The sequence below is a fragment of the Macaca mulatta genome, chromosome 11, assembly GCF_049350105.2.
Source record: "Macaca mulatta isolate MMU2019108-1 chromosome 11, T2T-MMU8v2.0, whole genome shotgun sequence".
Classification (NCBI taxonomy): domain Eukaryota; kingdom Metazoa; phylum Chordata; class Mammalia; order Primates; family Cercopithecidae; genus Macaca; species Macaca mulatta.
In genome coordinates, this window is record NC_133416.1 from 118,026,776 (window position 1) to 118,039,574 (window position 12,799).

Sequence of the window (12,799 nt, forward strand, 5' to 3'; positions counted from 1 at the left end):
ACATCAAATCTAGACTTGGACAATTGTGTTCTCTTGGGAAGACAGGAGGACATTGGAGCATCTCTTGGGAAGAGAGGAGGAAATTGAGATGAGGACATTGATTTATTTATTTTTTTAAGCTGAGCTCTAAAATGGGAACTCGTAAGAAGCAAGATGGGAGGAAGAGGGGACAGCAGAGAAAATAGTCCTTAAAAAAAAGAGGCCAAGTTGAGAGACCAGGTGGTTCCAGAGAGGGCTGGAGGGAGGAGCTGCCTTGGTTTCTGACAGCTTACTAGTTCTGGGTTCTTGTTCCTCATGGGATCTGCCTCCAACCATCGTGAGGTAGCCCTAATATTCATATGATGCAGCATGCTTTAGATGAAAGAAACAAACTGCAATCCACACTGGCTAAAAAAACCAAGAAAACATATTCATTTACATAATAGGAAGTGCAGAGTTCCTATTGTTCCTAAGGTGGATTTCAGGCATGGTGTGATCACCGTGCCAGCCACATTGTTCTGTAATTCTCCCTAGGCTCTTCCCTCCATCGTGTGTTAGCCTTGATCTCACACTGGCTTCCCTCATAGTTGCCAGAGGGCTGCCAGCAACATGAGGGGCAACATGCTTTCTTGTTTGCATCCATAAGGGTAGAAAAGCATCTCCCTCCCACCCAAGTTATTCCTTTCTGTCTGATAGGCCACTGTCAGTTGCATGCCTATTCCTGGACCAGTAGCAGTTTCTGAGAGAATGCTATGCACTAATTGGCTTAAACTTAGATTCCCAGTCATTGGCAAGGAGGATGGGATGGCTGTGATTGGCTTACACTAATGGAGATCTACCTTGGAGGTGTGTGTAAAACTCAACTGCTTCTGGTTACATAGGCTTAACGGGGAAGGACTGTTACCTGAACAAATTGGGATCGGCTGGGAAGAAGGAAAGGGAAACAGATGCTGAGGAGGCCAAAAAAAAAAAAAAAAAATCATTTTGAGTTAGTTCGAGTGGGTTTCTGATTTTTGTAACCAAAGAGTCACTTGGACTGTCAGTTTTCTGGTCTGCATCCAAATGCCTCTGCCCGGTCCCTCTGCGGCTTGGCTCTAATTTCCTCCTGTGTTCTAGAGGCTCTGCTGTCGCCAACATTTCCCACCGCTGGCTCATCGCTTTGGCAAGCTGGCATCTCACCCTGCTCCAAGTCCCGCTGATGAAGCAGAAGGTCCCTTTAGCAGAATCGATTCTGACATGTTCTAATTAAAAAAGCCTGGTACGTCTCTGCATGGGGGCTGCTGAGAGCTGCGCCCATAAAGACACAGAGAGTAAATTCGTCAGAGGAAGGTCTATTTTTAACAAGTCCTGAACCTAATTGAACTTAATCATTTTTCAGACGTCGACACTTGAAATGTGTGAGTCACTGGGCTCTGCGTGGAGCTGAGTGCTGGAGCAGCCCTTTAAATATCAGAGATGAGAGATATCAGCTTGCAGGGCTGCTCAGCTTTGGGGCTGCGGTTTCAGTCAGGTTATGGAAAAGCGTGGGGCTCTAGAGACAGAGAGCCTTGGGTTCAAATCCTGGCTGCTCCACTGACTGCAAAACTCGGTTTCTCCAAGTCTGTTTCCCCATCTGTAAAATGAGGATGGTCAAATGTATCCAAAACACTTCATATGAATCATTTGGAGGCAAGGCCTGACATGTAGCTGTTCAAAATCTATCCTCCTTACTTGACATGAGTATTGATGCTTCCTTGCAGAAACAGTACTGTGTTTGGTTTGGACCGTGTTGCCCAAACCCTATATGTAATATACTGTCCCACTGACTTCCCTCATGGTTACAACGTGGCTGCCAGCAACATCGGGGCAACATACTCCCTTGTGTACCATATTATCTTTCTGAAACCAAAAATATGGTAAGTTCTTTTCTTTTCTTTCTTCTTTTTTTTTTTTTTTTACTGCAACCTTCGCCTCCTGGGTTTAATCAATTCTCCTGCCCTAGCCTCCCGAGTAGCTGAGACTACAGGCACCCACTGGGTGCGCGCCACCATGCCGGGCTAAATTTTTTGTATTTTTAGTAGAAATACGGAAAAAAAAAAAAAAAAAACCACACACACACACACACACACACACACACACAAACATAGGGTTTCGCTATGTTGGCCGGGCTGGTCTTGCACTTCTGACCTTAAATGATCTGCCCTCCTCAGCCTCCCAAAGTGCTAGGATTATAGGCATGAGCCAGCACACCTGGCCTTCAAAATATGGTAAGTTCTAAAACACATCCTGTCCCAAGAATTTACGGATCAAGTGGAGACCTTAGCAGGGCTGAGGCCCCATGGGCTGTGAGTTTGAGACCCTTGAATCCACTCAGGGGGCGAGGAGTTAAAGTGGAAATCACATGGAATCAAAATTACTGTAGAAAACGCGTACCCCCAATAATTTTCCATAAATTCTGTGATTGTTTCTAGAGCTTAGCCCTAGAGGGGCTGACTTGTGTTTCAGGGCCGATTGTATGAAAAATGTGTATCTTTAAACTACTAAACTCCGTTAGGGCAGTGAAAAGCTCACTTGCCTGGATCACACTTGGGTTCCTGTGTTATCCTTACAGTGGGTGGGGGTCAGGTGAATGTTCTGAAGAAAATTCTCCCGCACTGATGAAGTTATTTTTCTCATAAATGATTTCTCTTCCTCCCACCAACTTTTTTTTTTTTTTTTTTTTTTTCAAAGTAGGGAAAATTGGGCTCCTTTGAGTTAGCTGCGTGTGAAGTCCGTACCTAGCAGGGCTGCTGTGAGCATGAGTGTAGGTGTAGGCTAAGAAGACAGTGAATGGGGTGTGAGTGGGGTGAGGCTGACCAGCGATTGCATGGCGTTGGCCGAGGGAGGGGCTGAGATTGTTGATTGACTCAAGAAGTCACTTAGCGTCATGAGTAGTGTGGTAAGGGATCTTTAGAGAGTGTGTCGCCCCTCTCCCCCTACCAAAAGCTTCCCTCCAACCAGCTGCTCTTGTCCTCTCTTCCCGAGGACCCTGTGCCCTCCCTGTGAACTTGCAGGGGAGAACGTCCATGTCTGTGCGGGTCACAAAGGCGCCCGTTCCAGGGGTCCCAGAACGCCCGGGCGTGGGGCTGGGGGTGTGGCGCAGCGAGGCAGCGCAGCAAGCAGTCCTCCCGGCACCGTGGGACTCGCAGTTGCAGCAGCGTCGGACAAGCGGCCCGAGCCGCCACCGACAAGGAGTCCGGGCCCCGCCACTGGTAAGTTTTGCCGCCAGTCCGGCAGCGCCTGCTGCGCCACAGCTCCTCCTGCCAGGGAAAAGCAAAGAGCGGTGGCGGTCCCCAGCCCATTCAGATCTCGCTGCCCTAAGCCCGGAAGATATCAGGGTCTCCCGCAATCATGCATAAATAAATTGTAGCGCGTAAAATAACTCCAGGGCCGCGCGAGGTGGGTCACGCCTGTAATTCTAGCACTTTGGGAGGCTGAGGTGAGAGGATCGTTTGAGCCCAGGGGTTCAAGACCAGCCTGGGCAAATTCGTCTTTACAAAATATTTAAAAACTTAGCCAGGGGTGGTGGCACCACCTGTAGTCCCAGCTACTTGGGAGGTTGTGAGGGGAGGATTGCTTGAGCCTGGGAGGTTGAGGCTGCAGTGAGCCGAGATTGAACCACTGCACACTAGCTTGGATGACAGAGAGAGACTCTGTCTCAAAAAAAGGAAAAAAAAAAAGTTCAACAAATTATTTTCCTCCCATAATAATCCTTTTTTTAAAAAACAAAACGAAAACCAAAACCCGTGTATGTGTTTCTGTGCTCCTGTTTGGCTAGTGCCCTAAGCACATGTTTAATTCCATTACCAGGTTGTTCAGCCTTGGCTCAATATGATCCCTATAGCTGCCTGTCCCAGGGTCCCTAGGGAATCCATCATGGGGCAGGCTTGTCTTTTAAAGGCAGGTTGTTAAAATTCAGAAGCAGAGGAGGTGCAGGCCTAATTAAATATTAGATAAATGAAGATGATCTCTGCCTGGAGGAAACGTCATTCATTCAAATTGTGTTTGCCAAGAGCTTCCCATGTGCCCAGGACCATGGATGCTGTGGTGAATAGACTGAGGCCCAAGGAGCAGGAGACCCTTGCCTGACGTCCCCTGACCTGGGCCACTGGACTTCTCTGCACTTTTCCTTGCCCACGCTGTTCCCCAGAAGTGGGCAGGTTTTAGATTCCTACCAGGAACTGCAAATTCAAATTCCTGCTGGCTCTGGGCGGTTACAGAAAATGTAGAATTAGGGGGAAGGGAGGTTAGCCAATAGGGAGGAGTGGGGCCTGTGGCCAGGAGAGTGAGTGCGTGACCCACATTTATGTTTTGAAACACTGTGGGACAGAACTGGAGGCAGGTTGAATTGGCCCCATGGACTGTGAGTTTGAGACCCTTGAATGAGAGGGTGGTAAGCCAGGGGTCAGGACATCCAGGAGATGCTCTGCAGGCCAAGCTATGAGGATGGGGTTTGGGGTGGGGGAGATCTGTTCCCCCAGGGAACATAGGAGCCCATCCCAGAGGGCACTGACTGAAAGGGAAAGGCCTGGGTTAACATCCGGAACCTGAAGAGAAGCCAGCACCCTAGGGGAGAGTGACGGCGTATGTGCGTATGAATCAGCACGAAGGCAGGAGGTGACAGAGACTTTGGTTCCTGGAGGATGGTGCATAACCCAGCCAGTGATCTCAGGGGCCAGACAGACTGGTACTTGCAAATCCTAATTCACAAATCAGCTACATTCACCCAGCATCTGTCATGAACTAGGCACATGAACTAGGCACTATGCTAACCACTTTACTGACATTATTTTACGCTGAGATATGGGTGTGGGTATCCCCATTCTACAGATGAGGAAACTGAGGCTCAGAGAGGTCAAATCACACTATCAGTGAAAGTCAGGAATACCCAATTCAAGCTGTTAAGATGGTGCATTACAAATCCACTTAGGACTCAAAGGGCCCTGGAACATAGAACAGCTCCTGGACAATATGAAATTGGAGCTGCCCCAAATTCCAGGGTTGAAAGAGGCCTCAGAGAGAGTATCCTTTGCCCAAACCTTGTTAGTCAGGTAAATCCTCCTACAGCTACTACCCCCACCTGGAGGTGGGGATCATTCCAGAAATGATCAAGATACAGAACCATTGTCTTATACCACTTCCCTGCCTGTGGGAATTTCCCAACATTAGACAATTCACTTGGCCCCCAAACCCTCAAAAACATCAGGGAAAATGTGGAGGTTCCTACATTACCAGCCACTATTTTCCTATCACCCATTAACCTGAGAATCATTTTCAACGTATGCATCATGTGAGTTAGGAATGCTTTAGGCTTCAATGAACAAAATACTTGGTGACTGCCTTAAACAACAATGACTCTTGTTATTTCACCTAACACGATGTCTAGAGGTAGGCAGTTCCAGGGATGGGGCAGTAGCCAACAGTATCAATTGGGACCTACATTTTTTCCCATCTTTCCTCTTTGCTGTTTTTAGTGTGATGGTGATATTTCTCCTCGTGGTCATGGGATGGTTGCCACTGCACCATCATGCATGTCTTCACAATAATTTCTAAAAGCAGAAGGAGAGGGGAACACAGACAAGCTCTCACTAATTTTTTTTTTTTTTTTGAGACGGAGTCTTACTCTGTTGCCCAGGCTAGAGTGCAGTGGTCCAATCTTGGCTCACTGCAATCTCCATCTCCTGGGCTCAAGCGATTTTCCTGCCTCAGCCTCTTGAGTAGCTGGGATTACAGGTGCCTGCTACCATGCCCAGCTAATTTTTGTATTTTTAGTAGAGAAGGGGTTTCACCATGTTGGCCAGGCTGGTCTCAATCTCCTGACCCCAAGTGATCTGCCTGCCTTGGCCTCTCTAAGTGCTGGAATTACAGGCGTGAGCCATTGCGCCTGGCCCAAATTCTCACTTGTTGTCACAAAGGAATGGAATAGACTTCTCCTTATGTCTCATTGGCCACATCTGGGTCACATGTCCATCCTTAGACCAATCATTGACAAAGGGAAATGGGGTTACCATGATTAGCAGGAACCAATCATCAGTCATCCTCTGGGACTGGGCACATTGAGGGGGTAGAAAATCAGATTTGTGTTAGGAAGAAAGAAGTTAGGGTATTCTCTGAGGCTTGCTAGCTGCTGTAAAAAATACATCCCCACATTTCATTGGTTTAACATAACAGAAGTTAATGTTGCATTTGTGTAACAGCCCAATGAGGATGTTCATGGTTGGCAGGTGACTTCCTCTACAAGTTGGTCTGGGGACGTGTCTTGTGGCTCTGCCTCCTATAAATGTCAGATGGGGCAAGAAAGGATGGAAAGGTCACACCCACTTCTTAAAAGTAATGGTCTGGAAGTGACAGACTTCCCCTCTACTCACATCCCATTGGTGAGAATTCCTCAGAGAGCCCTGCCTGGATTCAAGAGGAGCAGGGAAGCAAAGCCCTGGATGGGCAGCTAACTCAAACAACAATGCCACATGAAGTGACTGTTGGGGAGGCAATGAACTGATCTCTTTCAGGCTGATCTTATCTCATCCTTGCTTTTAAGAGGCATCCAGGCTGGGTGTGGTGCCTCACGCCTGTAATCCCAGCACCTTGGGAGGCTGAGGTGGGTGGATCACCTGAGGTCAGAAGTTCAAGACCAGCCTGATCAAAATGGTGAAACCCCGTCTCTACTAAAAATACAAAATTAGTTGGACATGGTGGTGCATGCCTGTAATCCCAGCCACTTGGGAGGCTGAGGCAGGAGAATCACTTGAACCTGGGAGGCTAAGGTTGCAGTGAGCCAAGATCGTGCCATTGCACTCCAGTCTAGGCAACATGAGCAAAATTCCATCAAAAAAAAAAAAAAAAAAAAAAAAAAAGGCAGCATCCAGTCTTTTCCAGATCTCTTTGCTAGTCACTTTCCACTAGACACTGCCTATACTTGAGCACAAATCATTTTCTGAACACTCCTTTCAGTCACTTCCTTCTCACCCTTTGCCTGGGCAGTTATCTCTGCCCAGAATACCCCCTCCCACCCTCCAACTTTTCTTCTCTGCCTGGTGAATTCCTATTCATTCTTCAAAACCCAAGTTAAAAGTCATCTTTGTGGAGCCTTTTTTACTGTTTTGTCCTAGGCAGGATTTATGGCACTTCGCAGGCTGACTTACCACTGAATTCCACACAATGTGTAGCATACAGTGGGGGCTCAGTTTATGTGCTAAATAGATGTAAGTATTTCAGGTATGAGAACTCATTTGGTTGCAAGCAATAGAAAATGCATCTCAGGTTGCTTTAATGGAATATACTGATTTCTGTAATTGGACATTACCCAGAGGTATGTTCAGGCCTGGCTAAATGCAGGTGCTTGGATGATGTCCTCAAGCCTCAAGATTCAGTCTGTCTTCATTTTGTCTTCTCTCTTCCATTTTAGCTTGGTTCTCAGTCTCTGCCAGATGGCTGTCAACCCCTCCTGATCTTATCCACCGAGGTTCAAGTGCAGCAGGAAACAAAGTCTCTCTCTTCATGAGTGTTCCAGCTTAAATCCACCATTCACTCTGGTTGGACTAGCTAGCTTCATGTGCCCATCCACCCCTGAAGAAATCCCAGGCTAGAGGGCTGAGATCATGCAGACTGACCAGGATCTGGCGCTCTGACTCGCCCATCCAGAGTCAGATGCCCCAATCCTGAAGATGGTGGGGTATGGTCAGCCCCTAGGAGTGCAGGAAGGTGTGGCTTCCCATGGGAACGTCAGGGTATTGTTACCAAGAGATAGAGGAACACCCCTCTCACCCTTATCAACATTCACCACCCTGCACCTTCACCCTCTGAAACAATCCACATCCTGCCATATCATCCCAGCCACTGGGTACTGAGCACTTACGATGTCCCAAGCACAGTGCTGAGTGCTGAGTGTCTTACACACTCAAATGACATGGCTTCTAGAATTTCTCCCATTTTCCAGGTGAGGAAAATGAGACCTAGAGAACTGAAGTGACTTGCCCAAGGTTAATAAGTGGCTTTGGAGGAATTTGAAATGAGATCCGATGACTGGCACAACCAATGCTTTAAACCATTGCATGGCAGGACCCTCAATGGTGGCAAAACTGGAATTTCTGCTTTTGGAACCCAGCTCCTGCAGTCTGGAATTGGCTGTGCAGCGGGTCTCACAACCTCAAAGGATGCGTGGGATTAATGCTGTCCCTTGCTCTGAATAACTATGGGCCAGATGAAGTTCAAGTGGTGACATGATAAGAATACTGACTCCTGTTCTAAGATGGGAGGGTGGGGATTCCCCAACAGCTGTAGCTGAAGTTGGGCACATTTCTGTTTAACTCCATGAGGGGACACACTGCCCTGATGCCTTGTTTTTTGAGATGGAGTCTTGCTCTGTCACCCAGGCTGGAGTGCAGTGGTGCGATCTTGGCTCACTGCAATCTTTGCCTCCAGGGTTCAAGCAATTCTGTCTCAGCCTCTTGAGTAACTGGGATTACAGGTGTGCATCACCACGCCCTGCTAATTTTTTTGTATTTTTTGTAGAGACGGGGTTTCACCTTGTTGACCAGTCTGGTCTCAAACTCCTGACCTCAAGTGACCCACCCACCTCAGCCTCCCAAAGTGCTGGGTTACAGGCATAAACCACTGTGCCCGGCCCCCTGATGCCATTTTGCCCCCTCTTTGGGTACACAGGGAGCAGGAGGGTAACTGACACACCGCAACCATCTGCCCAGCTCCTAATAATAACTGGTGAGAGAAACAAGTTCCAGGCAAACATTGCTTTAAAACCAATAAGTGCCTTTTATCACACCCGGGCAGCCATCTGGGTATCCTCCTCATGTGCCAAGGTGTGGGTGGAGGAAGGGATGGCAGGGGGAGGGAGGAGGTGCCGTTCTGACCTGCACCCCCCAGCAGGGGTGGCTTACAAGTTCTCTTCCTTTCGCCACCATGAACAGGGCATTGCAGAGAGAGAGAGAGAGGCAGGCTCACTGGCTTTGAGCTCCCTGGATACAGTGTCTGAGCGGAGGCAAAGTGCGGTTCCTTCAAGATGTCTGTGGTAGGTGATGCCAGCTCCTGGCCACAGAACACCTACTACGGGGTCAGGCACTGTGCTGTCCACTTTACACATGTTAGTTCATCTCATCCTGACAACAGATCTGTGCTCGCCCATTTTGTAGGTGGGAGGCTAGAGGCTCAGAGACATCCAGTAATTTACCCAAGTTCCCACTAGATGGCACAGCGAGAGCTTGAACCCAGAACCCCAAAGAATACCCTCCCCCGACCAGAGTATGCAGTTACAAGTCAGTCATCTCTCCACCCTAGCAAGCCAGGGTGGGTTTTCCATGTAATAGACAAGCAGCTGACATCACCCAAGGGAAGGTATTCCACCTCCAGCCCTGGCCCAGCCACCCCCACTGCCCTTCACCCTTAAGCCCATCTGTGGGCTTCTGTAGCCACCTGACCCACTACGGCCTCCCACTCCCCTCCATCTCCCCCAGTTGAAGAAGCACAGAAGAAAAGACTCCGACACTCCCCAGGAACTTTCGGAGAAGGCCAAAGAGCAGCAGGCAGAGGCAGAGCTCCGGAAGCTAAGGCAGCAGTTCAGGAAGATGGTGGAAAGCCGGAAGTCTTTTAACTTCCGAAACCAGCAGAAGATCGCGAGTCAGTAGTAAGTGATGGTTGGAGTTTCACACTGAGTGACCTTGGAGGAAAGTTGGGGTTGGGTTTCGTGGTGCTTGTCTTCTGCCTTGTGACCCCTGGGGCAGGGAGCCACCTCTGAGCCCCATTGGAGGACTCATGGTCTTTTATCTGCAGAGCCTAGTTTCAAGAGAAACCCACTTGAGATGGCTTCAGTGGAGAGGGGGGATTTATTATCAGAATGCAGGGTGTTTTGGGGACCCCCGGGGCCTGGGCACCCAGATCTCAGGGAAGGACCTAATTGAGGAAGGAGTTCTGGTTTCTGTTTTTCTCCACACATGACTTTTGTTCTCTCTCTCTCTGAATTTCAGCCCCAGCTGGTGAGAAGTGGCTGCTCCAACTCTTAAGTTTACCAGCTGCACAGAGAAAGGGTCTTGAATCAATTCGAACCCCACATTCCCGGGAGAGGGAGATTCTGATAGGCTCAGCTTGGGTCAGGGGTCTCCTCCTAGTCTAATCAGCTGTGGCTTGAGGGGGCAAGGGACACAAAAATGTCTGGGGCTGTCACTCCCTTGGTCCAACAGGGAAGTGGAGGAGTTCCCAGAGAAGGTGGAAACCCCAGTGACGTTTCCTAATTGTGTGTCCTTATGAGAACTGAAAGATAGAATGTTTGAAATTGGGTTGCATCAGAAATTACAGAGTGTATTGTTTCTTTTCTTTTCTTTTTTTTTTGGAGATGGAGTGTCACTGTTGTTGCCCAACCTGGAATTGGCGATGGCATGATCTTGGCTCACTGCAACCTCCGCCTCCCAGGTTCAAGTGATTCTCCTGCCTCAGCTTCCTAAGTAGCTGGGATTACAGGTGCCCACCATCGTGCCCTGCTAATTTTTGTATTTTTAGTAGAGGCAGGATTTCACCATGTTGGCCAGGCTGGTCTCAAACTCCTGTCCTCAGATGATCCACCCACCTCGGCCTCCTAAAGTGCTGGGATTACAGGCGTGAGCCACCACGCCCGGCTCAGTGTATCATTTCTTCAGGCAACAGAAAGGTGTTCCCTGGGGTTGAATACACAAACATTAAACAGGCTTTCTTAGATTCCCTCCAAGGGAATGTAACTCCTTAGCTGCATCCATATTGTTTATAAAGGCAGAAACTGTCCATTGTTAGAAAGGAAATCTTACTGTTAGATGTGAAGTTCACAGGATGGGGAAAAGGAATTTTTATTTTTTATTTATTTTTTTAAGACAGGGTCTGGCTTTGTCACCCAGGCTGGAGTGCAGTGGTGCCATCTCGGCTCACTGCAACCTGTCTCCCAGACTCAAGCGATTCTCCAACCTCAGCCTCCTGAGTAGCTGGGATCACAGGCGTGTGCCAGCACGCCTGGCTAATTTTTTGTATCAATGGAGTTTCACCAAGTTGCCCAGGCTGGTTTCAAACTCCTGAGCTCAAGCAATCTGCCCGCCTATGCCTCCCAAAGTGCTGGGATTACAGGCGTGAGCCACCATGCCTGGCCTGAAAAGGGATTCTTTAGATTTTCCATGGATTCAACTTACTCAGGGCCAGGACTAGCCCATAAAGGACCTCCATGTGAATTTTTTAAAAAGCACACTTTCTCAAGACACTTTACTGCCATCTGTTGGAAAAATTGTCATTATGTAGAGATTTTGTTAGAACAAGAAAGTGTCTCCCAGAAAAGTGTAATAAATCTACAAAACAGTGGGATGTTTTCAAACTGGTGGTGCTTCCGAGGGCTGTACAGGCCACAACCTGCACATCTGTGGCTGGCTGACCTGATTCTCAAGCCTACCTCTGGTGTGCATCAGGAAATGCCTCCTTTTGATGTGTCTCTGACAATTTTTTTTGAATTTAACCCTTCTTCACCCCAGCCCCACCCCACACACAGGCTTCTGGATCTACTAAGTCAATCCATTTGATCTGGTTTCACTTTGATGGAACTGAAGGGGAGGAGGGTGGAAGAATGGAGAGTTTAGGTTCTTATTGTTTTATTTATTTATTTTTTGAGATGGGGTTTCCTCTTGTTGGCCAGGCTGGAGTGCAATGGCGCGATCTTGGCTCACTGCAACCTGTGCCTCCTGGGTTCATGCAATTCTCCTGCCTCAGCCTCCCAAGTAGCTGGGATTACAGGCATGTGTGACCACACCCAGCTAATTTTGTATTTTTAGTAGAGATGGCGTTTCACCATGTTGGTCAGGCTAGTCTCGAACTCCTGACCTCAGGTGATCCACCCGCCTCGGCCTCCAAAGTGCTGGGATTACAGGCATGAGTCACCGCACCCGGCCAAGTTTAGGTTCTTTCAAGTGAAATACCCATACAGTATTTAAGGAGGCACTTTTCCCCAGTGCTGACCCTGGCTTACAACATCCAGAGAGTAACTTAAGGTTTTGGGGCACTTCACTCCCTTTATACCAGTTCCAGCCCTACCTGCAAGACAGACGAACTTTCCTTTTGCTTTTACCAACCCTCTCTGAAAACCTCTTTTTTTTTTTTTCTTTTTTTCTTTTTTTTGAGATGGAGTCTTGCTCTGTTGCTCGAGCTGTAGTGCAGTGGTGCAAATTCGGCTCACTGCAACCTCTGCCTTCCAGGTTCGAGCGATTCTCCTGCTTCAGCCTCCTGAATAGGTGGGGCTACAGGCGCCCACCACCACGCCTGGCTAAGTTTTGTATTTTTAGTAGAGAAAGGGTTTCGACACGTTGGCTAGGCTGGTCTTGAACTCCTGACCTCAGGTGATCTGCCTACCTTGGCCTCCCAAAGTACTGGGATTACAGGCATGAGCCACGGCGCCCTGAAAACCTAACTCTTGTAGAGTGTTATACTCTCTTTTTTCTCTCCACCTTAACAAAGACACTCACCCCCTCTTCCCTCCCACTCCCCGCCTCCTTCCAGGAGAGGCTTAAGCAGGGGAGATGAGTCCCCAGGACTGTTGAGAAGACAGGTGGTCATTGGCCAAATGTGGCTATTTACATTTGTAATTAATTAAAATAAATAAAATAAAATAAAATTTAGTTCTGCTGAAATAGCCGCATTTCAAGTGCTCAATGATCACTTGTGCCTAAGTGGATACTATGGGCCCCTCAGAGAACATTTTCATCACTGCAGAACTTCCTATTAGAATGGGATCTACAAACTACGGCCAAATCTGGATGGCTGCCGGTTTTTGTCAATTAAAGCTCTATTG

General features: G+C 48.2%; 1 protein-coding gene across 2 annotated transcripts in view; it reads left to right on the forward strand.

Moving 5' to 3' along the window:
• CCDC63 (coiled-coil domain containing 63) overlaps positions 1-12,799 on the forward strand; it is an 88,728-nt gene that overhangs the window by 26,686 nt on the left and 49,243 nt on the right. Inside the window, exons 3-4 of one of the 2 annotated variants that reach the window (XM_077955060.1) lie at positions 2,983-3,209; positions 9,465-9,634. In XM_077955060.1, coding sequence (XP_077811186.1) covers positions 3,024-3,209; positions 9,465-9,634 — 356 coding nt within the window. In that variant the 5' untranslated portion in view covers positions 2,983-3,023. Of the gene's footprint in view, positions 1-2,982; positions 3,210-9,464; positions 9,635-12,799 lie in introns of those variants that run through there. The other variant, XM_077955062.1, reaches the window with a different exon arrangement.